The sequence below is a fragment of the Podarcis liolepis genome (assembly GCF_965112155.1).
Source record: "Podarcis liolepis genome assembly, chromosome: 14".
Taxonomy (NCBI): domain Eukaryota; kingdom Metazoa; phylum Chordata; class Lepidosauria; order Squamata; family Lacertidae; genus Podarcis; species Podarcis liolepis.
In genome coordinates this window covers 33636265-33661563 of record NC_139569.1, presented here as the reverse complement: position 1 = coordinate 33661563, position 25299 = coordinate 33636265, and the positions used below count along the sequence as shown (strand labels likewise).

General features: G+C 44.5%; 1 protein-coding gene across 2 annotated transcripts in view; it reads right to left on the bottom strand.

Annotated features, from left to right (window-relative positions):
• Window positions 1-2570: 2570 nt before the first annotated feature.
• Window positions 2571-25299, bottom strand: part of LRRK1 (leucine rich repeat kinase 1) — an 81435-nt gene continuing 58706 nt past the window's right edge. For both annotated transcript variants that reach the window (XM_083474944.1, XM_083474945.1), the window contains 13 exons: window positions 23294-23457; window positions 22775-22914; window positions 20267-20516; window positions 19395-19561; window positions 17767-17964; window positions 17342-17619; window positions 16485-16679; window positions 13798-13949; window positions 11113-11230; window positions 10468-10584; window positions 8092-8939; window positions 6545-6646; window positions 2571-5557 (listed from right to left, as the gene is read on the bottom strand). In XM_083474944.1, the coding sequence (XP_083331070.1) occupies window positions 5380-5557; window positions 6545-6646; window positions 8092-8939; window positions 10468-10584; window positions 11113-11230; window positions 13798-13949; window positions 16485-16679; window positions 17342-17619; window positions 17767-17964; window positions 19395-19561; window positions 20267-20516; window positions 22775-22914; window positions 23294-23457 (2907 nt within the window). In that variant the 3' untranslated portion in view covers window positions 2571-5379. The remainder of the gene's footprint in view (window positions 5558-6544; window positions 6647-8091; window positions 8940-10467; window positions 10585-11112; window positions 11231-13797; window positions 13950-16484; window positions 16680-17341; window positions 17620-17766; window positions 17965-19394; window positions 19562-20266; window positions 20517-22774; window positions 22915-23293; window positions 23458-25299) is intronic.

Below are 25299 nucleotides of genomic sequence, written 5' to 3'. Positions count from 1 at the left end.
CACTCTCTTCCTCCCTCCAATGACAATGGGTAGATCACTGCCAGTTTTTTTTTATACTGGGAGTAGATCAGTAGAGTTGGATATGCCTGCTCTAAACCAAGAAGGCCCAAACCCTGCAACCCTTCTTCATAGCTCTGCTCCATTGCTGACCTGTGGCGGAAGGTGAGCACCATGCCCATTGGTGTACGTGAACAGAGAGTGAGGCACCCAGAAAGCAACTCTAATTGAGCTTTGCATATTTTTTTCTGTAGCTGCAGAACCCGTATGTGGGGCTGAACAGAAACCATGAAGAACCGGAGAGGCGCGAGCTGCAGAGAAGCATGAATGTTCTTCCTGCTGTGCAACTACTTTGAGATATCGTCATGCCTTCCTAAGGCTACATCTGGGGGACGACACCAAGGTCTGAACACCAATATTCAAGCACAATAACCAGCAGGAATTCAGAGCTACGAAGGTAAGGCATAGTTATGTTCACTGTCTATTCAACACAGCAACTTTTAATCTGTGTTGCTGCAAACGAGGGGCTGATGTGTAGTGTGGATGCTTGGGTTGCGAACGTGATCCATGCGGGATGCACGTTCGCAACCTGCAGCTACGTGTCTGCGCACATGTGGGTTGCAATTCGGCGCTTCTGTGCATGCACAAAGTGCGATTAGCGCTTCTGCACATGTGCGACCTCCGAAACCCGGAATTAACCTGTCCGTAACCCGAAAAAACGCAACCTGAAGCGTCTGTAACCCAAGGTATGACTGTACAATTAAGTTGTTTCTTCAGGGGGAAAGTACATTAAGAATTAACTCCCTCCCCCTGTCAAAATGCTGCAGAGGAGCATTGGGAGCACTGCTCCGTTGGCTAAGCTCAATGCATCTTGCCACCAGCCACTGGCAGGGTTTGCTTGACGCAGTAAGCCATGATTCAATTGGCAGCATGGCTCCCCTGCCCCCAGCACATGTGCTGCTCAGACTAACCATGGCTTGTCATACCGCCTGAGCATGGCATGAGGAACAAGGCAGAAATAAAAGAACAGACCTTGGTTTGTTTCTGGCTTGCTTCATGTGGTTTGTTTGTAGCAAGCAGCTAACCACGGTCCAGATTAGGATCACAGGAAGGATGCCTAGGCCAAGTCAGATCACTGGTCCATCAAGCTCAGCACTGTCTCTACCTCTGCCTGGCAATGGCTCTCCAGAGTTTCAGACAGGGGATCTTTTACAGAATCATAGTGTTGGAAGGGATCATTCCCAGCCTTTTGTGGGGCTTGAACCTGGGACCTTCTGTATGCAAAGCAGATGGTGCACCCCTGAGCTAGGGTCATTCCCCAACAAGCGAGCCATGGGGAGTGAGAAGTCATATGGGCATGGTAGCAGAGCCACTGAAAATTAAACCATGGTTTAAGACAAACCTTGGTTTATTGTGTGAATGAGGCCATTGTGAATGAGATGTGTGCCCTGGAACATAACCCAGGATACTCCACAATATAGAGGGTTCCTCTGCAATGTGTTCAGTTCCCCTGAGAGGTGGCAGCTTAAAAAACACCACCACCTTTGTGTTAAAGTATACCAGGGTTTTTGTTTTAAAGGGTTGGATGATATATTTAGCACTGGAATTCTAAATTGCTCACTGAGCTCAAGGGGTCTTATTTCCCTGTGAGTAAATAATTTAGCTGATGATTTAGCTCATAGGTAGGCAAACTAAGACCCAGGGGCCGGATCCGGTCCAATCGCCTTCTAAATCCAGCCCACGGACGGTCCGGGAATCAGTATGTTTTTACATGAGTAGAATGTGTCCTTTTATTTAAAATGTACTGTATCTCTGGGTTATTTGTGTGGCATAGGAATTCATTCACCCCCCCCCCCAAAAAAAATAGTTCGGCCCTCCCTCCACAAGGTTTGAGGGGCAGTGGAAAGGCCCCCTGCTGAAAAAGTTTGCTGACCCCTGATTTAGCTGCAATTTCACTTACACAATTTAAATTGTATTGTCACCAAATACCTTAGTGGGGTGCTTTTTCTGGTACCGATGGAAGAGTAAAAGAATGCATGCATGCTGTTAGCAATAGCTGCTACTTATTTTTAGGAAGATTTCCCCTTCCCCTTTCTTTCTCTGTTAGTGTAATACACCACAGCCAAGCTTCCACCCCACCCCCAACCCCCATTAAGCAGCTGAAGGTTTAGTGCATTTATCTACTAATTAAACAACTTAAAAGCATGCAGAGGCACACAGACACATACTTAAATAAATGTGTGAAATTCAATAAAAGTGGCAAGACACACACTGCTCCAAACCAACAGCTTGGTGTTAAAGCTCATTTCAAATTTTCAACCGGCTGCAGCAAACTCTTGAGCTGCTTTGGAAGGTGTCACAACACCTAAGAGCGGATGCAGGCATCAGCTGCCAATTGGGAGTGACAGCAGCATGGCTTAATCCTTGGGACAGTCTGTCTATTTTGAAACACATTTCGCTTTGGAATAAGGTCACTGGAAAGCAACAGGCTCTGGAGCATTTAAAGTTGAAGCCAAGCACCCCGTTTGGAGGAGGAGGAGGAGGAGGGAAAAGAAGAGGCTCCAGGCAGCTCATATTTTCAGCACATCTCACTGGCATTTGGGGAAGCTGCTTTTTATTGTTGTTATTATGGCTTATAAAAACATTCCACTGTACATGCTTGCAACAACAGAAAGTTCATTTTTATAATTGCCAAAGCTAAGTCCCCAGGGGCCTTCTCAGCATGTCATATAAACTCTTCTCTTCAGGGTTTTACATAAAAATAGCTGTAAACTCTTCTTTCTGTACAGAACTTGTCAGTTGCTGGGGGTGGAAGGACATTTAAGGGAAAAGTGACATATAGCAAAGAACACCCCGTCAACCTCTTCCACAACATGTATTCCAATTTCTCCTACTGTCCTTATAATGTGCATTTCCCTGCATCAGTGGCAACCAATGCATGGGGGAATGAATGACATACTGAGGTCAGGAGATGGACCGAGTTGAATAAGTGGCAAGCAGTGTAGGAGAGGGACTCTGCTCTGAGATGTCGGATTTGGGGAACACCTAGGCCAGCTGCAAAGCGCCCTGCAAGATCCAAATACCAGCTGATTGTCAGGTCTTGCAATGTGCTCTGAAAGGCACTTTGTGGGCTGTGCATCAAAACCATGCAGGCAAAAAAAATTAAAATCACCTGATGTCATTATGACATCAGTTGATTGACAAGTGGATGGGGAAAGTAATGACCTGACAAAATCCAGTTCCTTACCTCTGCTTTATTGCTTTCAAAGTCAGCCAACCCACTGTGCCCATTTTTTACGACACCTTAAGCACCACAGATTTGCAGAATGACCTAACCAGGAATTGTCTGCATTGCAACTGATTGCTTGTTGCTCCCTATTCTCCTCAGAGCAACCAGAAACTTTGTTTGTATGATTCTGCACTTACATTGGCAACTGAAGCTGCAGTAGTGCAATTAAACAGCTCGTTATTATACAGAGGGTTGTACACTCATTGGCTCTGGATTTCTTGCCTCATGCATTTTTTTCTTCTCCTGCTGGAAGAAACTGGAGTTAACTGAGACTTCTTCCTCCAGCACAGAAGACTGAGCTGGAGAGTGTTGAACTGTAAAAACAAACAAGCAAAAGTCTGCTGCAGGAAGGGAGGCTGGGAGTCTATGATGAAGGCAACACAAAAATTGGATCTGAAATGCATTCCCCCACTTTAAAACACCCCCTCCAAAGCCTGTACATCCCTATTTTAAAAAACTTATCTTTTGGGGAGATAATGTCTATTTTTGAAATAGAAAACTGTATACGTGTTTTCATGTTTAATCTATTTTGGTAGTGCTGAAATAATTTTTTTTTACAGAAAATCCTCCCCTCCCATAATGAAATTGGACCCCCATCCAAAGAATGATTGTCACACTAAATCAATAGGATTGGGGGGGGGGTGAAGCAAGCAGGGAGAAAGGCTGGGCTCACCATAGTGCCTTCCCTGCTCCCCACCCCCATGCCAGCAAGTGGCAAAGTTCTCCTGGAACTGTTTTTTGTTTTACTCTGGGAAGCCTGACCAGCAGGCAGGGTCCTGGTGCTGCTTTTAAACCCTGTGCAGTGCTGGGGGCACAGCACCAACAAAGAACTGCAGCTGTTTAGTCCTTTGGTTAAGTCCCTTAGACAAGTAATAGCTGCACTTAAAGTATTATTGAAATCAACAGGACAATATGCTTGTGTGCAAATCCAATGAGCTCTAAGAGTTGTGCACTTCTTTTTGTTTTGAGGTAATTTGCTACAAAAACTAAACGGGGTTAATTTGAACTTGATTCCACGTAACTAAGGGCCCCTAGGGGGGGGGGAGGCTGGGTTTTTGTTGGGCATATTCTGCAACATGTCACAGATAATAGTGCATTAACGGTGGCGTTTATACTGGACTGCCCACACATCATTCTGCTTTATCTGCTGTTCTGTGGTGGTCATTATTGCCATCTATTGGGGCACTCTTTTGCTATTCTGCAACAAAAGCTGGACGCCCCAACACTGCCCTACCCACCCCCAGGAACATTGGTGACATGAAAAATTGCAGCAGGCAGTTACAGAACATGCATGGATTAGAAAAGAAGCAGTATGTCCATCCTGAAGCTTGCAAATGGTATCAAAAGTGGGATTCTGTATTCATCTCTCTCTCTCTCTCCATACTGCTGCTCAGACCAAAACCTCTGGATAATTTTATGAAGAAGCTACTCCATCTACAGCAGTGTTCTCTTGGCAGTGATTCCGTGCCTTATTATTGCTATGGAATCGGAAAGCTGATGTGTGACTTTGGGGTCACCCTCTGTGTTTCGGAAGACAAAGCTTGCTAACTATGGGGTTAGCGATGCATTGCAAAACCAACAGCACTATTTTGACCTTGAAGAAGTGCTGCCACCCATATCCACGTACGTGTGTGAATAGATTAAGGGCGTGAGTGGTCTTCCCATTGACTATTGCTTAGCTAGCTGAAAATCCAAATGCATTATAGGCAACGTGCAATGTGGGGTGGGGAACCACCTAAGTGCATAAAAAGAACCCTGCTGGATCAGGCCAATGGCCCATTTAGTGCAGCATCCTGTTTCCACAGTGGCCAACCAGATGCTTATGAGAAGCCCCCAAGCATGAGCGCAACAGCACTCTCCCCTCCTGAGGTTTCCAGCAACTGGTATTCAGAGACGTACTGCCTCTGACTGTGGAGGCACACCATCACTATCATGGCTAGTAGCCACCTAGAATGTCCTTTAGCAGCAAAATTGAACAGGAAACATCTAGTGTCCTTGGAGATCCTCATATGGAGATTGCTGGGAACTGAAACTGTGTGTCAGTTTTTGTGTCGTTCGCCGGGCATCCAGTCTCTGCCTCTGCGCCACAACTGCTACCTCCTCTTTCGCATGCAAGCCTCCAGCCTTCCCAGCTCTTCATAGGACCGGTAGAAAATGTCAAAGTCTTTGGCACCCCAGCTCTTCCAGGCGGCCAAACACCACTCTGTGGCCTCATTCTTGAAGCAGCACACAACCGTGTCCTTGGTCAGCACAGCAGCATCCACCAGTGTCCTGGGGAACCCAGAAAAAAGAGGTTTCTTTTTAAAAGAAAAAAAAAATAGAAAACAGAAATTTCCTTTTGCACAGTGTATATTGCAAGATTTTTTTTTTTTTAAAAAGCAAATTTTTAGCTCTTCTGGGGCAGGTTTGAGGAACCTCCAGATGTTGCTGAACTAAGTCCAGTCATTCCTGGCCATCAGCCACACTTGCTGGGGCTGATGGGAGTTGAAGTCCAGCAACCTCTGGAGGGACAAAAGTCCCCCACATCTGTTTTAGGGTGTGGGCAAATCCTGCTCCAATTTTAAGGCAGCTAATCAAGATTTCCAGGTAGGAGAGATGGTGCTTCTGTGTTTTGCGTAGCTCCTCATTGCCCCTCTCTTCGTAACTAGCTAATTTGGAATAACTTATATGAGGGTGTTAAAAAAAAAGAAGGGCAGAATAAATTATGCAAAATGAAGGAAGATAATGCAAGCCTTCTCAATTTAATTATTGAAGAATTATGCTCTTCTCGAACAGAGAAGCCTTTCAATCTTCACCATTCCACCCTTGCAGAAATATAGAAACGTAAGGCTTTTAAGCAATGCTAGCCTATTTATTTAACAGATTTATATCTTGCCTTGGTATACACGCATCCCTTCTCCCAAGTTGCTCCAGGCTTGCTTTAGTTTTTGTCTTGTTGTGAACAGCACATTACCACCGTTCTCTTTGCCTGCCTGAAGTGAACTTCCTTCACCTTCATGCCAGTGAAAGAGGTTTGCAGGATCTTGCAGCAGGCTGAGAGCAAAGCTGTGTTTGGTCTGATCCTGCTCGTGAGCAAATGAGAAGGTGCCTGCCTGTGAACATGCCTCTTCTGAACTGCTCCTGATTCTCTCCCTGAGATACTGTTAACAAGTGGAAATGTCTGCGATTGAACTGTGCTATCTGTGCCTGCCATGTGCAGAGCAGCAGGTCTTTCCAAAACTGTCCCCTGCCACCTTCCCCTTCCCCAATCATCCTTACCCATAAGGGGCCAGCTCTGCCGCCTTCAGAACCGCTATGACTCTCCCCCGCTGAGAGATGGCTTCCTTCTCCAAGCCGATCACAATGATATCTCCGCCTCGCCTGGAAAGGGAAAGCAGGAGGATTTCCGTTACATGCAGCTCGGCGGGGGAGCCGATTCAATGGCAGGAAAAGTGCAGACATTTGAAAAGTTCCTTGCGGGTGTGTGTAGATGCCTTGGAGCAGCCAAAGCAGCAGTCATCCAAAAGGCCACGGAGAAAACCTGAACTCCTGAAAATGGCAGGATTCTTAGAAGATCATAGAAGTCTGTCAGGCTTTGCTGAGGAGCAAAAACATACCCAGGGTGTTCGTATACAGCCTCCAATCTCTCAGGATGAGCTGTGGCCTTGAAGAGCTGTTCGAGCCAAGCTTGTAGGAAGCGCAAGGAGCATGTAGTTCAAAAGCCTGGGAGGCTATTAATGAGCAGGGAGAAATTCAACTTGGGTTTCACCTGAAGCTGAATCTATTAGATGCCAATTTCCCGAAACAATATGGGAACTGAAACACAGCTATCCTTTTTTCACTTACTCAATTTTTGCTATGGGGCTTCCCAGCCAAGAATTGTTTATAAAAATGCACATACTGGGGGTAATTGTGCATAAAAGGCCAATGTGGTATAGTGGTTCGAGTGCCACGCTACGACCTGGAAGAACCGGGTTCAAATCCCCACTTGGCCACGAAGCTCACTGGGTAACCTTGGGACAGCCATTGTCTCTCAGCCTAGCCTACTCTCACAAGGTTGTTGTAGGGAAGAAACCATATATGCCACCTTGAGCCCTTTGGAGGGTGCAGGTTTCACCAGATATACTGGTGGAAACCACACACACACAGAGAGAGATAGATAGATAGATGGAGATGAAGTATATTATGGAAAACTGCTTGCAAAAATGTGTACATTCTTCAAAACTGCATATACACTGTGTTATTTAGGATAAATTCTTCCTAACTTGTTGAATTTTCATGTGATTTATTATTATTATTTATTGAATTTATATACCGCCCTATACTCGGGTGTCTCAGGGTGGTTCACAGAATAAAATCCAAGATATAAAACCACAAAATACCTAATAAGAATAAAAACAGCAACCCAATACCCCCCCAAAAAAATATTTTTAAAGGGCATAGGACGTAAATTGGATCAACCAAAGGCCTGGTAAAAAAGGAACATTTTGCCTGGTGCCTCCAGATGTTTTGAGACTACAATTCCCATCATCCCTGACCACTTGTCCTGTTAGCTAGGGATGATGGGAGTTGTAGTCCCAAAACATCTGGAGGGCTGAGTTTGCCTATGCCTGGTGTATGAAGGCGCCAGGTGAACTTTCCCAAAAAATTACTTTTTTAAAAAAATGCAAATGACTGCAAAATGTGGAGAACTGAATTTATGACTGGAAAAATGAGAAACAGAAAGAACTGGGAAGACAAGTCAGGATCTCAGCGTGGGATCCTGAACCTTGAACGTGAAGGCATTGAAATCTTTGCAAGAGAGAGAGGCTTCCAGTGCAATTTACCTGGGAATCCAGAGGAGGTCTTTCACAGGTAGAATCCTTACAGCCTGGAGGCAGCCAGCGTGAGTGCTGGCTGGTTCCAAATCACTGTCAGGCCCCTCATAGGGAGTCTTAGGCTCCTGCGTCTTGTCGGGCTCCTCACAGTCTGTCGAGAAAGGAGCGCTGGAATAGCTTGCAGGGGAGCTTGGCATGCTTGAAGCAGACCTCATCAAGCGGTTGACTGACGAGGAGGAGACAGAGGACACAGAGCAATAGTCCGTCAAGGAGTCCTGGTGGTTTAATATCTGGATGCCAAGCTCTTGGCTGTGGAGGATCCCCACATCAGCAGAAGCATTGCTCCCGGGCTCCGGGCTCCTGTCTGTAGCCAGCTCGGCGGGGATCAAGGCCGAGGGCTGCTGAATGGTGAACATGTCCCTCAGGGGGCTGCAGTCCCCGCAGAAGTACCTTGCGCACAGCTGGTAAGTGGCCGTGTAATACATAACCAGGAGGTTGGTTGCATCGTCCAGGCACCAGGCCACTTCCTCTCCGTTGCACTCTGAGCTGCACACAATGGACACAACTGTGGACGGAGGTTCGTAGGGCTCCAGCCTTCTGGCGATCTCCATACTTGCACAGTCTATGATGAGGATCCCAGGGCCGTTGCTGTACCAAACTTCGGCCCCATTGTTTGCCGTCTCCATCGCTTTCACAGGGTAAGGGTTCTGGCGGGGGTCATCGTCGCTGATCTTGAAGGTGGAGCGGTTGGCCGTGTGGGAGCAGAGGTAGCAGCAGCCGTCCTCGGGGATACCGTGCGGTGCTTGGAAAACAGCTATCAGTCCGTCTGATAAACCAGCCAGGACAAGGTAGGCATTCTAAAAAGGCAGGAGAGTTGTTTGCTTTTTTTTTAAGGACTTTTTTTGGGGGGGGCAGTAAATTAGAATTCTAGATTCCCAACCTTCATACAGTGTTATAAGAAATATAGCAACAACGCTATCGTATTTAAGCAGGGGAATTCATGAAGCTCTTGCAAGACGCATTAACTTTTCCAGGGGCAGGTAAAAATTCCAGGTTTCCTATTTGTAAAATGTATCCGTTAATCCATTCACTTTTGTTAGCGATGCAGCAAAAACTCCGCAGGGTTCTGATTACTTTAGCTGATCTATATACCCTAAAGTAAAACAATTATATTTCCTTAATCAGTGTAACAATGTAAACAGATGAGCAAAGTGCATTTTAGAAAGGTAACTGCCGGGAGGGGGGACTGGACAGTCCCCCCCCCCCGCCCAGCATTTACCTTTCTAAGATGCCATTTGCTCATCTGTTTGCATTGTTCAATTATTAGGCTCCATCCTGCAGGCCAACATTGGCAGCAGGGAGAGATCAGGCAAGAAAGTTGTGCTTTGCCTGCAAAGAAACAAGGCTGTTTGATTCGGCTGTGCGTGCCTGTTCCCAGCAAGGAACAGGTTTGCAAAGCCAAACTGAGCAGGATTTAACCTCCTCCATGTCAGCTGATGAGCAGGGGAGTTAATTCCTGCTGCTTTGGCTGCAAGTGCCTATCCTCTTCTGGGAACAGGTGCATGCAGATAAGGCAGAACTGAACTCCACCTTCCCACCCATCAGCTGATGGCATGAGTGAGGACAGCTGCTTGACAAATGGTGAGGTCTAGGGAAAATGACCTCACAGGCAAGTGGACCCTCTGGCAGGCCAGTATCAGCCTGCAGGCTGAAGGTTCCCCACCCATGGGATAGAGAACTGTCTACAGAACTACATTTTTCATCAGCCAAGATCCAATAATATGTATCTCGCAACACCAGAGACATTTTGAAACTATGTTAAGAGTTTTGATTGATTACCAATGTAATCAAATTCCAGCTAATTTAATTGCTAATTGGTGGAAACATGTAAAATAAGTCGGGGCACTGCAGGAAGATGCTCATATTTTTGCAGGCATGGAAGTCCAAGAGTCTCCGGTCATGTAATGGAAAGCTAGATTAAGGTTGCTAAAACTTCTGAGGAAGTTATAAAAATTTGTAGCCAGGGTAGACCATCTTGTCTAGAAACACAATGGAAGGAATCTTTGTGCAGCTCCTCAATTCCTTTCTGAATTCAGCGACTCAGAGCTCTATAACCAGCATGTATTTTCATTAATTCCAGACCCAGCAGTTTTCCTGACTTGATTCAAAATGTATTAGAGTTAACAGCACTGAATGTGCACTGAAATACAGGGAATGGTTATTCCTAAAACTGCCAGCAGCAGGAGCTATAGTTGTATTTCTGCTATTAACAACTCCTCCAGCTTGCTTTACTAATTTGAATAATTCTTTTTAAAAAAGAAGAAAGAGTCCTTTAAAAATGTGGTTTTTTGTAATGCTTCACTTTTGAAAACCACTCTGCTTTACCTTTTTTATGACAGGTACTGCAAGGAAACAAGTGACAACTGCTGGAGTGTCCACACCCTTTTGTGGAACCTTTAAAGGACACATGCCTTGTAAGCTGTACACGTAAATCTTTTGATCCTGTATGCAAACAAAATAAAGGAAACCTTTTCTCAACAATTAGGCATATATAGAATATGACAATATAGAAACAGAAGAGAACATGTTGTACACACTTTTAAAAATTCAACTTGCTTCTGAAATAGGTGGGCACATATTGTCTGTTTTTAACTTATGCAAAATTATTTCATATACCAAATCTATTCTTATTCCTATTTCATATACCAAATCTATTCCTGTTAGATTATAATAGCTATTTTTTAAATTACAGTCATTTTTTAAAATCATGTGTTCAGTTTGTTGGGATTGAGGTCCTTTTTAAAAATACCGTCTGGGGGAGAAGAGCCACCTGAGATGTCAGGCTGCCCATCTGAAGCATCCATGCCCTGCTGTGCCCTTCAACCCTACCAATTAACAGACCACAGCAGGCACCCGCTTAATCTTAATGCGTTTGATGTCTGGAGCAATGGAGTGCCAGCAAGCGAGCAGAAGAGAAACTCTGGCTCAAAAACAGGTGACATAAGAAATACCTCGCTGAATAACAAATACCTCGGTGGCTGTCCATAGATAACTCTGAACTTTCATTTGGCAGCACAGCTTCATTCCTGGGCAGCTCATCCTTGCAACTTCGACCAGTCCTTTCTCTACATTAACTACCGTGTAGTTCCTGGAAGGAGGGAAACAGAACTCATTCTAACAACAGCAGTGGAGGAGGAGGAGGAGGAGGAGGAGGAGGAGGAGGAGGAGGAGGAGGAGGAGGAGGAGGAGGAGTTTGGATTTGATATCCCGCCTTTCACTCCCCTTCAGGAGTCTCAAAGCGGCTAACATTCTCCTTTCCCTTCCTCCCCCACAACAAACACTCTGTGAGGTGAGTGGGGCTGAGAGACTTCAGAGAAGCGTGACTGGCCCAAGGTCACCCAGCAGCTGCATGTGGAGGAGCGGGGAAGCGAACCCTGTTCCCCAGATTACGAGACTACCGCTCTTAACCACTACACCACACTGGCTCACACAGCGCCAGAAGTAAAGCCAGAAACAGCCATGAGTAGTGGAGAAAAATCATGGCTGTGTGTTTGGATGGTTCTCGAATTCTATCTCCCAGGGTAACTTTCACACTGTTGCTGTTATGAGGGCAGGATTCAGACACCAACCACCAAATTCAGCTTATGCGATTAAAGTGGATTTGGCACTTGTGTGTAACTAGCTCACTTTTTTAAAAATAAAAGACAAGACCTTTTGTAGTAAGGAAAGTGATAGGAAAATACACTGGGGTGGGGTAGGTAAAAATTGCTTGTGTACCTTTCCCTGCAAACCAATTGCAGCAATTGTTCGACAAGCAGCCAAGATTGTACAACCTCTTCACAAGCTTTGTGCCGACAAAGCAGGTACAGTGCTCACCTGGAAGCAGCCCCGGTGTTTGGGGGCTCCCCACAGTGGGTGTTGTCAAGATACAGTGGTGCCTCGGGTTACATATGCTTCAGGTTACAGACTCCGCTAACCCAGAAATAGTGCTTCAGGTTAAGAACTTTGGTTCAGGATGAGAACAGAAATTATGCTCCGGCGGCGCGGCAGCAGCAGCAGGAGGCCCCATTAGCTAAAGTGGTGCTTCAGGTTAAGAACAGACCTCCGGAACGAATTAAGTACTTAACCCGAGGTACCACTGTATAGCTATCTACCTTCCCAGCTGGAAGTTGAAAGGATGGGAAAGGAAGAAAAGTTCTTTCTGGAGAAGAAAACCGTAGCCAGCGTGGTGTTGAAGCAAGACTGGAAGACTAGGACCAGGGAGGGAGAACAACCCAGCTTCAAACAAATCATCAACCTTCCAGCCATGAAATTCACTTGGGTGAGGTTGAGCCAGCCACTGTCTCCCAGGGCTAATCTATCTCACAGAGTTTTGGTGAGGATAAGACGGAAAAGGTGAGAATCATGAATACTGCCTTCAGCTCCTTGGAGGAAAAGGGAGGATCAATGAGCAAAATACATTTTCATTCCATTTAACTACCAAACAGCTGGATCCTCCAGGCCTAGTTAGCACAGTGAAAGATGATGAGGTTGGTTTGGTTTGAAGAGGCCAGAGGATCTGATACATTCTTTAAACAACAGCAACTTGCCTAGCACTGGTTTCCCCCCTGTTCCTTCCCTCTGTATTCTGGGTCCCTTATTTTATCTGTTTAAAGATTTCTACAGTTTCCCGCAAAATGCATCAACAATTTTAAACAAGAAAAGTTCATTAAACTATGTAAGGAATATACGTACATTGCAATGTGGACCAAGAATTTACAAATAAGTGAGCAGGTAACCATAGGTTCACAAATGCAAAGGGTCCACACATTTAGCATTGCATTTGTTTCCTTAAGGGAAAGCCATCATGGCAATTGGATCAGAATGTTTTTAAAACAATGGCGCAGGGGTGCATTTCCAAGGAGGAACAGAGAGTTAATTTTAATTTTGCTGCTACTCACAATAAGATACTGTTTGCATTTGGAAAGGAAAAGCCACAAAGCATCCATAAATTGATCACTGAATGCTGGATGTCTTAACCAGCCTGAGCACAAAACGTTACACATTAAAAATTTGAACCAGATGTGCTTTTTCCCGTTATTGTCCTGCCTTTTGGAAAAACACCCCCAAAACCAGCGTTACGAAACAACAGCAACAACCCTACCTATAACAATAAGGAGAAGCCCGGGCATCAAAAATCTGGTCAAACCCAAGACACAACTTCCATTTTACCACAGCATTTATTTATAACATATAGATAAATTAGTAAGATGGGCCCATACCTATCTATGGCTAGAAGGGAGATTCCTCCTTCGCAGGAAGGATCAGATGGTGTCACTAGTGGAGTAGAAGATTCTCATCTCAAATTCAAAACACTCTTCTAATCCTAGTTCATCAAATGCCTTAGGCTCAGGGATTCAAAATGGTGGCCCAAGTAAATAGTCCTTTTTCTGATGGCCCCCAAACACTACTTTGGTCTACAAATGAACTCTAAACTGGACCACTGAAACCACCTCATTGTGGTGGATCCCACAAGATCTCCATTACTACATTATCCAATGTAATGCGCTCATTATAAGGGTCTGTTTTCCATCTGCGAAGTGAGAATACCCAACCTTCCCTATGAATACAAGTGAGCATCTTCTGTATGCAGCTCAAGGGATGCTGAGTGACGGCTTTGTTTATGCTGAACTAAAGATGACAAGGATCTAAAAATAAAAACAACAATGCACAAACCTTGCGTCTTCTTTCCCATCCCAGAATACGACTGTGCACTCTTCCCCTTGGGAAGAGAAGAAGGACAACTGCTTCCCACATGGCAGCAGGTACATGAACATAGCAAAAGTAGGTTCTTTCATTCGTCCTATCACAGAGGTGGCCAATGGGCGCTGTGTGAAAGAGAGGACAGAGTAATGTGTCTATGAAAGAAGAAGAGGAGGAGTTTGGATTTGATATCCCACTTTATCACTCCCCTTCAGGAGTCTCAAAGCGGCTAACATTCTCCTTTCCCTTCCTCCCCCACAACAAACACTCTGTGAGGTGAGTGGGGCTGAGAGACTTCAAAGAAGTGTGACTGGCCCAAGGTCACCCAGCAGCTGCATGTGGAGGAGCGGAGACGCGAACCCGGTTCCCCAGATTACGAGACTACCGCTCTTAACCACTACACCACACTGGCTCTCAGAAAGATGATGGTATATATGAAAGGACCTCCTGTCCCCTTCAGAGCTCTGTGTCTCCTTTGAGGCACACACCATGAAGAGCCCTTTGCTCCACTGGAACAAACGGAGACACATGGGGCTGCACACATGAGTCTGTGAGGGAAACAGGAGCCCCCTAAGCATTATTTAAAGGTACCATAGTGCTCAAAATGTATTTATTTATTTCATAAAATTTACACACCACTTGGTTGTAAAAAACACACACACTGCAAAGTGGTTTGCAAATAGAAAAAATGAATTATCGTAAAAACTGTTCAAAAAGTCTATTTAAAACTTCCCAAAAAATAAAATGAGAAATAAAACAGATTAAAATACACTTTGACATTCTACATATCTGGGTAAAGGGTAAAGGTAAAGGGTAAGAGGACCCCAGACTGTTAAGTCCAGTCGCGAACGACTCTGGGGTTGCGGCACTCATCTTGCTTTACTGGCCGAGGGAGCCGGCGTTTGTCCGCACACAATTTTTCTGGGTCATGTGGCCAGCATGACTAAGTCGCTTTTGGCGAACCAGAGTAGTGCACGGAAACGCCATTTACCTTCCCACAGGAGCGGTACCTATTTATCTACTTGCACTTTGACGTGCTTTTGAATTGCTAGGTTGGCAGGAGCAGGGTCTGAGCAAAGGGACCTCAGCCTGTCACGGGGATTCGAACCACCGACCTTCTGACTGGCAAGCTCTAGGCTCTGTGGTTTCGACTACAGCACCACCTGTGTCCCACATATCTGGGTAGGGTTGCCTTAATGAAATTGTTTTGCAGTTGTTTGGCATAGATGGTGTGAATAGGCAGCTCTTTGCAAACAATTCCCCCCAGTCAATGCATTTTTGCATGCCGTTTTCACCAACCTATGTATTTTCATCCACACTTTCCCTTAATATATATGCATTTTATAAGCACATTGTTTGGAGAACTGCATCACAAAATCCGAAGTGTGAATTCTGATGGGTGACTAACAGTCTGGTTTGCATATTTTTGGGAAGCATGGAGTAGCTAGGCTTGCTTTTACACGCTATCTGCCAATGCGACATTGCGGAAGGGATCAAATGCCGGTTCAAGAAGCCCGGGCCCAGCAGAAGTGCGAATTAGCAGATTCTAATTAAAGCGCAAACCAAATCCAATTTGTTCCGTACCCCTACTAGGTGATCTGAAGTGGGGCCCCACTCTCTCTGAACCCAGCGTACCTCACAGGGCTTTGGTGTGGATAAAATTACAAGAATCACGATACGCTTCCCCTGAGCTCCCTGGAGGAAAAGCAGGGCCAAATATAAATGCATTAACAAATCAAAAAATCCAAAATCCACGTTAGCGCAATACTTTCATTAGCTCAACCAAAATGTCGCAGGATCCCGTGCAGGGCTATAAAATTACCCAGAATTCATCATCGTAAAAGCAACACAAAGGGGGTGAGAGACGTCTGTTGGCCAAGGCATCTGTGTCTGCATCTAGTAACAGCCTTAAAGCTGTTTTTTTGGGGGTGGGGGAGAAAGGCAGCAGCAGACATTCAAATGAGGCCCTTTCAGGTGCTCTGCAGGTTTCAGGTTGCAGAGCAGCCTCCTGGGAACAGCTGCCTACTTCTTCTTCATTCCTGTTCTCTGCCTACCAAAGGAACTTGCCCTAAGGACAGAGGAGGAACTGGGTTAGCAGCTGGTTATTGTATCTGCAGAAACTGGAGGATGGGGTCCCTCATTATGTGCTCTCTTCTCCTTCCCAGGAGGTCTGGTTACTTGCCTTGCCCCGGGTGCTGACAACCCACGCTACGCCACTGCTGCTACTGCCTCCCATGCTCCATCTTAAACAAAGAGCAGACACAGACTCATCCAACTGAAGAGTAGGAAGGGACCCTGAGGACCATCTAGTCAACCCCCCTGCAATGCAGGAACATATAGCTGTCCCATACGGGGATCAAACCTTGGTGTTATCTACCCAACTGAGCATAGATGGCTCTTCTCGTTCCAGCACTTTTAAATCACCCAATGAAGAATTCTGTGAAACCCAAAAGCTTGCACGCTATTTATTTTTTTACATTTTGGGTAGCTTAATAAAAGTTAATGTGGATTTTTTTGTTGTGAGTCAACTTAATTTGAAATAGGATTACCTAATAGGCCTAGGTAAACTTTTGGGCTGATGAAAATGTATGAAGAGCCCTGTTTCTAACTCAGGAAATGGTCAAAAAAGACCCTGTTGTGCCAATACAACCTTCTTGTACCTTTTCTGGCTTAGTGTCCCAACATTCCATCATCAACGCTTGCATTTGATGGAACTGTACTTCTTCGGGCTGGCCCAGGACAGGCCGGATCCCCTTGGATAGCTTCTTAGCAATTTGAAGCTGGTGCTGGCCAAGCACAGGCCGCTGCCCAGACAACACCTCATAGAGCACCATTCCATAGGAAAACATGTCCACCTAGAAGAAAAAGACATGCCCATTACAGAGATCTTTGCATTTCGGATAAGCTTTGGAATCACACTTTGAATACTATGCACAGTTGTATTCTTGATTGTTTTATTTTTGCAAATTTTGTATGCGACTTGATTGTCCTAAAACCTCAAAGTGGTTTGTAATAATAATAATAATAATAATAATAATAATAATAATAATAATAATGTATCGGCCAAAAATAAATATTTATAACATTCAAAAAACAATTAAAATCAGAAACCCATTGCGCAAGAGATTTTACAATCTGTTGTGCGACAAAGTTACCAGCTGCTCTGTTGGTGCAAAAACATTTAGCTTACTTTGGAACAAGTGTATCATTAAGTGACTACACTGGATACAACCCATCATTTTTGAAACATCTTGGCTCTGGTTTCTATACCTAACTAAGATCAGGGGTGCCAAGTTGAATAAAATATTAGGGGGACCCAGGTAAGCCCTGCCCCACACAATCAATCACACACCATTTGAATGGCTATGCCCATCAACTTGGGGGTCCCCAGCCCCCTGAAACATTTCATGGGGAGCTGAAGAGGCCTTAGCCCCTAGGAGTTGGCTCCTATGCCTAAGATAGGCCCTTTAGTTCTGGGTGTGAATTTCTTCCACAGAAGCAGACACCTGAGACTTACCTTTTCATCATAGACAATCCGAGGTCGTATCTCTGGTGCCTGGTATCCTGGTGTGCCTTCCACTCCCAGAGCGCCTTCGTGAAAGGACTGTCGAGATATCCCGTAGTCGGATAGTTTGATATTGATGCTTTCCTTCACGTCTAGAGACCACACTAGAATGTTGTCTGACTTCAGGTCACAGAAAATGATGCTTTTCTTGTGGAGGTAGGCCAGGCCTGCTGCTATCTGATAGGCTACTTTTAGGGTCAACATGTGCCCTAGTGGCACAAAGGATGCCCCTATAGAAAGAGAGGGGAGAAAATATCACTGAGGGGGAATCGCTAGAACTGCGGCCCTCTGCTCCTGCAAAAGACATGTCATAGCCCCCTCCAAAAGGACCATATGGACCCAACCTTAAACCACAGAAGGACTATCCAAGTTATTACCTTTAGAGCTTTCTGACAACACTGTGGTGAGGCTGCCCAAAGGAGCCAGCTCTAAGGCAAAGCAGAGTGGGTGAATGCTAATCCCAATCAAGGAGACGATACATGGGTGCTGCAGTGAGTGGAGCATGCTGGCTTCCTGGCGGAACTCGGAGAAGTTTTTCATGGCATCCATGGCCTGCAGGTGCCTCAACATGGAGTCTAAGCAGAGGAGACAATGCACTGCTGTTACATTATTATTTTATGCTTCAGGGCATTGGCACAACCACAGAAGAGTAGCCCTGCTGGGCTGGATCAAGAGTCCTTTGGAGCAGAAAAGACTATGTATGTGACCACGGCTGTTATTGGCCCAGAGATGGGAAGAAGATAAAGTCCCGACCAGAGAAGAATGGCAGATTAAGTTGATGGATTATGCCGAAATGGCAAAAATGACTGGAAGAATAAGAAATCAGGGCAACCAAAATTTTAAAAAAGAATGGGAGAAACTTATAATTTATCTTAAAAACCATTGTAAACAGTTAAAATCGTTAGTTTAATGGTGAATTTTGGATATACAGTTGTAACTCGGATTACATACGCTTCAGGTTACAGACTCCGCTAACTCAGAAATAGTACCTCGGGTTAAGAACTTTGCTTCAGGATGAGAACAAAAATTGTGCAGCCGAGGCACAGCAGCAGCAGGAGGCCCCATTAGCTAAAGTGGTGCTTAAGGTTAAGAACAGTTTCAGATTAAGAACAGACCTCCAGAATGAATTAAGTTCTTAACCCGAGGTACCACTGTAATGGAGATTTGGATCAGTATAAAAGATGCAGGAGGGAATGACTAACAATAGGACCCACAAAGGGGAGGAGGGAAGTCCAGGAGATTCCTTTGAATCTTGTTTCTTATGTTGTATATTGGATATGTGATTGTAAAACTGCAATTTGAAAAACTATATTAACAATTTTTTTAAGAGAGTCCATTTAATCCAGCACCCTGCTTCCGTCTGAGTAGCAGTCAAGGTACTTCTAGGAAGCCCGCAGGCAAAAGGGTCAACGACAACTATTTCCACCTTTGAAATAAACCCCTGTGCTCATTTCTCCACACCTCAATTCCATGCATTGCACAGACCTCTGCCCTGTGACAGACTAGATCAGGCTTGCTGCTTTTATTCACATGTGCATGTTGCACAAAGATTTATTAGAATGCACCAAACCTCTCTATATAGATAGATAAATACACACACACACACAATCCCCACAGCAAGATGCACATTCTTTCTTGTACATTGTAAAAGCTGTATTTAAACAGGTGCTCCCGGTACCTCAAGTATGGAGGCTTGTTTGCTGGTAAGCATGGATAGCTTTTGGTGGCGAGGGAGAAGGACCCACAAGGAACTAGTGTGGTGTGGAGGTTAGAGAGTTGGACTAAAACCTGGCAGACCAGGATTCTAATCCCCACTCAACCATGGAACGCATTGAGTGACCTTGAGCCAGTCGCTCACTCTCAGCCCTACCTACCTCACAGGGCTGTTGTGAGGATATAAAATGGGAAGGAAGAGAACCATGCATAACAGCAATGAGCTCCTTGGAGTTAAGGTGGGATACAAAAGCAAAAATGCAATGTGATACATAAATAAAGGCATATTCACCTGTAGCCGAACCAGCAGAACTCTTGCATTTTTTAATCTGAAATCGCTTCACGGCCACTGGCTTCCCTTCATACCGTGCCTGATATATAACCGTTCCGCTTCCTCCTTGGCCAAGAACATTGTTTTCATTTTCAGTGTATTCTAGCTTTCTGTTTTCTAGAAACAGTCTGCCGGCCACCCATGTGAGAGAAGGGAAAAGAGACAGAGAGAAACCTTATGATTGGGAATGAAGAGATACGCACATGGAGTTGTGTGCAAGAAAGCAACGTCAGGCTTTAAGATCACCCACATCACCTCCAAATTCTCTGGGAAAAGACAGCAAATGCTGTCCCCAGTCATGATGGGGCTTTGACCCCAGCTTTTTGCTGCCTAGAGCTGTGTCAAACAAAACATCTTTCTTATTTGCTCTCTCACTCATGAGCCAAGCTGAATGACCAGTGGCCTCAAGTCCTCATGCAAATTCACATTTGTGTATGCCATGTATACATTTTTGCAAAGCGATTTCCCCTGAAATCATGCAATTTTGTATATTGTTTTCACCCATTTAAGCACTTCTATGCACGCTTTACTCTAGTGTAAGAAATTTTCTTTGCACACAGGCGACTTGGCTGGAGAATTGCACTACCAAATTCGGAGAAGTGCAAAATTTCCAAGGACAGCTTTGTTTCGGTTTGTGTCATGTGTTTTGGAACATGCAAATTGGGTAGGTCCGCTTTTAAATTCAAAAATTGAATTTCTCCTCCATCTCTGCTTGCGGTACATATGCACAAATGAGTAAATCTGAGAAATGATTACAGCAGAAAATGGTATGGGAACGAGAACTGGAAATTGTAGCTCTGGGGAGGGAAGAAGGAAAGGGACATTAGTATTACCTGGCAGGGAAATCTGTCATGAAAAGCTCAGGGACCAGCTCCTGTAAAGGGACAGGTATGGCCGGGTGGTGAGCACAGGTGATGCTGTCTAGCTCAATGGCGGTTAGGACACAATCCTCCATGTTGAAGTATTGCATGTCTTCCGTTTCCTGGCTGCCTTTTCCTTCTTGACTTTTAGGGGTGGAACAGACTGGGCAAGGGACATATTGCTCCATTAACAGAGTCCCATCACTCTCTGTGGCTGTGAGTGCTGAGGAGGATATAAAAAACATCATCATCAACACCGCTGCCCTTCCATAGATGAAACCATGCTCAAGGTGGCTTACAACATGAAAACATTTATGTATATGCAACCCCTGTTTTGTGCACATGTTTTGTGGTCATTGCACATGTTGGCAGAGTGTGCATAAGCCCGCCCCACCCCGTTATGCCCTCTTCTGGGTCTGAAAACAACCCGCACATGCATGCTCGTGTGTTCTTTCAAAGTGTGCAAAATGGGAAATGCCTGTAATTACAAAAGTAAAAACATAAATCAAACACCTTTCACTCAAATCTAACTGGACCCCATTGATGAGTCTGCAGTATGGGTATTTCAAGCTTCCAGAAAGGAATGCCTTTTTAAAAGGGAATCACAATGGAAAAATTCACAGGAAAGGACAAAGTCTTTTTATGAAATGAGTTCTCTGGTATGCACAGATCTCAACCTCATAAAGGGAGGGCTTTGTGTTACACAGTTTGACATTTAAGTCAGGGCTTTTTGCTTGTAAAACAGAGCAAATTAGCATAGCAGTTTCCTCTTTTTCAGTTTGTTTTTGCCAAAACTACATAATTGTGAAATAACAGACTCGGTGCTTAGTCCGATTTCATAGGGGATGCTTGTATTGGTTTTCATCCTTCTCTTGCCTACAATTCAAATGCAAAAACCTACACACTGACCAGAATTTGCACTTGATTTGAAAAATTGTTTTACACTCTACTCTGCATTAGCAACATTCATAAGCTATCATGATGGCCACCCAATTAAAGAAACCACAGGTCAATTAATCATGTGGCTTTTAGCCAGCCAATTAAATGTCATGAATGTGTACACAAGCAAAAACAGTGGGTGGTCTCCAATGTTAGTTCTACTTAGAATAGGATTATTGAAAGCAATGACAGACTAACTGAAGTCTACCTATTATATTTAAGTTGTTGCTGCTGTTGCTGTTCTGCTGGCTGCCAGGGCATGCATACAGCCAATGCCCTCTCAGCCAGTGAGGCACACACCCCAGAGAAGGCCACTCATTGGCCAATTTGAACTTCAGCAGCTGGCCGGAACTCAAGAGGAATTCCCTCAATGGCCGCCTGTCCATTGCCTGGGATGGCAACCAAGTGCAACAGCTGCCCACCTGATGGAAGGGGCAAGCATCAGTTGTTTTTAATAATTTTTAACATGATTTTTATTAACATAATTTAATAGTACAGAATAATAAACAATTAACTTTATTATATATTTTTTAAAAAGTAGTGTTTCAACAAACAATATTTTTATATCCCTGAGGATGTACTAATGTCAGAAAATCACTAGCCTGGAATCATTATTTGTTGGTCAGCAACATCTGATCGATTGCACAATGAGATTAATTGACTGCTTAGTGAGATTAATTACTTAGAAGACCTTTCAAATGGACTCTGATTAATTAGGCAGATTTTATTTAAAAATATTGCTTTTGATAGTACTTATACAAAACAATCATCACCTTGCCGACAAAGGTCCGTATAGTTAAAAGCTATGGTTTCCCCAGTAGTGATGTATGGAAGTGAGAGCTGGACCATAAAGAAGGCTGATCGCCAAAGAATTGATGCTTTTGAATTATGGTGCTGGAGGAGACTCTTGAGAGTCCCATGGACTGCAAGAAGATCAAACCTATCCATTCTTAAGGAAATCAGCCCTGAGTGCTCACTGGAAGGACAGATCGTGAAGCTGAGGCTCCAATACTTTAGCCACCTCATGAGAAGAGAAGACTCCCTGGAAAAGACCCTGATGTTGGGAAAGATGGAGGGCAGAAGGAGAAGGGGATGACAGAGGACGAGATGGTTGGATAGTGTTCTCGAAGCTCCTAATGTGAGTTTGACCAAACTGTGGGAGGAAGTGGAAGACAGGAGTGCCTGGCATACTCTGGTCCATGTGGTCACAAAGAAGTCGGACACAACTAAACGACTAAACAACAAAATACAAAACAATCATAGAAAATTGCACAACCAGCTTCTGATTCCCAAGGTGGTTTTAGATATGCATTTCATGAACATTTGTGTTTTCTTCCACTCTGCGGATCCAAGCCCTCCTATGCAGCAAAGGGAACTGAAGGCTGTTCAAAGATGTGGTATAAAACTGATCCACTCAATGGAGAAGAAGTTGAAAACACCACCCTGGGTGCCCAGATCTTCAAGGATGCCTGAAGCGCAGTTCTTTGGGTCGTGGCCAAGCCATCGTTGCTGTAAGCCAACTTTTTCAGAAATAATTCTTACCTGGAAACCATTGGTCTATTAGAGAATTGACATGATCGGTGATGAAAGCCATTGCTGAGAAATCTCTCATGTCTGACTGGCAGATGATTTTAATGCCGCCGCTTTTCTTCTTCTTCCAGTTTACGTTGGAAGACTCAACACTGCAAGGAAGAGAAACCCGAAAGATGCGTTTTTGAGAAAGGGACGGGAGAGCAGGATCGTTATAGCAATTCCTGTTGAGTTACAGCTGCCTGGGGTTTTACCCACTGGAAGAGCACATGCTGCGTCTGCAGACGGGCCCAGATTCAACCCCTGGCATCTCCAGGTATTATCTCCCAAGGTGATTCACATCAATAAAATTTGGACTTGTGATGGCCCAGCAACCCAATAGAACACTGGAGGCAATCCTATATAGGCCCCATGGCTCACCCTTTTTTTGTAAACAGTATATTGTAAATAAATCCAACATTTTAACATTGAGATTGCTTTGGGTCTTGTGAGAAATGTCCCTGGTTGTACCTGCCGTGCCTCAACCATTACCTCAGGTAGCCTCCATCAAAGGTGACAAACAGTCCCTCTTGCCAGTAAATGGTGTGGTTTCTTTTCACCCTGAAAGTGCTGCATCTGTTGCGCTGTGTGCCTGTGAAGCTGTAGACAGCAGCTCTTTTATTTCTGCTTTTGCCCGTCTTCTTGTTTTCAATGAACTGGAATATGAGAAAGAATTCAGAGAATCAGGTGCAAAGTCTTCTCAATCCACACACATATGCTCTTGCTGCCAGTCACACATTTGCTAATTGGAATCAATAAAATGGCCCTAGCTCGGTGCAGAATGCCCCAGCTGTCTCTTCAGGGATGGCTGAAAGAGACTGCTGCCCAAAACTCTGGAGTGCCATTGGCTACTCAGTGTAAGGCAGTGATGAGCCAAGCAGTCATGGGTCTGGTGTAGCATAAGGCAGCTCCTTAACTACTATATATTTTGCATATTTGTCTGTTATGGCCATTTGTTCTCTATGTGTTCAGACGCTTCTAGATAAATTGTTGTCGAGCTCAGCATGAAGGTCTCTGAGGATGTCAGGCACCATTTTGAATCAAGCTGGTGGACTAAAACATGATTTTGGGAAGACTCCATCCGTTTTTTTGTGTGTGATTGGTCCAAACCCGTTAACAACAATATCCATTTAAAAAACACAATTTAAAATTTATAATAAATATTTATTATTTATATTTAAATATCATCTAAGAGGTTGTTTTCCAGGATGGCGAATGGAGAGGTGCATACAGAAACTAGAATACTGTACAAAAGTAAGATTTACCTTTGTTGCCCCACCTACTTTTCTCTGGCCCCGCCCACCACTGGCATGTGCCCCCCCCCGAAGGTTGCCCTGAGGTGAATGTGGCCCTTGGAATGAATGACTAATTTTCCATTTAATGTAACAGAGATGGACTGCACTCTGCACAGCCACCATAGTCAGGAACGATGCTAAGCTATTTTTAGCGTCAGTTTTTTTGTGTTTGTTTTAAACTGCATATTCATAAGGAGCCTGATAAGCTCCTGCAGCCCCCTGGCATCGTTCCTGTCATCAGCACTGATACAAATCAGCTGAACAATTTGATGCGATGACAGGATAACAACAAGATAACAAGATTGGGTGGGTAATTACACAGATTGCCAATGAAGTTAATACTAATGTAATCAGTGTGCCGAGAATTAAACTAGTGCCAAATGCATCGCCACTGAGAGTTCTAAGCAAAACAAACTGGTGGTGACAATCATGTTGGAATAATCTTTGCGTGAGGATAAACAAAACAAAAGAAGTCTACTCCAACTTGTTAGCGCACATTCTAGAACTTGTGTCAGACTGCTCCCAAAATGCCTGTCATTGTGCAAGGTGAAGGGTGGGTATCAGACATGCCTTGTATATCGCAAGGACCCTTCAGGAGACAATGGGACCCCCATTAGGTAGTGTCTCGCTGCCCTGCCTTCCTTTTTTCCCTTTTCCCAGAGAAGTAAGAGGGAACATAAGAGCTTGCTGGATCAGACCAATGGCTCATCTCTTCCAGCATCCTGTTCTCACACAGCAACCATTCCCTTATATAGGGGGTACAGTTGAGGCGGGCATAAACGTTGGAAATCTGGGTGCAACTCAGCTTGCAGAACACGTCTTGCAAGGAGTTAAAACAGAGAGTAAGGGACCTCCAGATTCCTAGTCTACCTATGCAGATTTCCTTTGAAATCTAGACTGATAGGTCAAAGGATGCATCCTGTACACAACTTCCTCCTCCTCCTTTATCAACACCTCGGGATGAGAGGTAATCTTGGGTTTATCCTTGGATAATAAAGGCGCAAGGACAACTTCCTTTGTTTTCTCTAGATATAGTGAGTTAGCTCAGAACCAGAAACTTTTCTATCCGAGTTATGTGCTTGCTCTAATAACTTGCTCATTTCTCTTTACCAAAATCTCCCTGTGTGATTACAACAGGTAAGTTCTACTCTCTGGCCAAATGTACAAACCATATGCTGCATACCAAAGTTCAATAAATCTGTC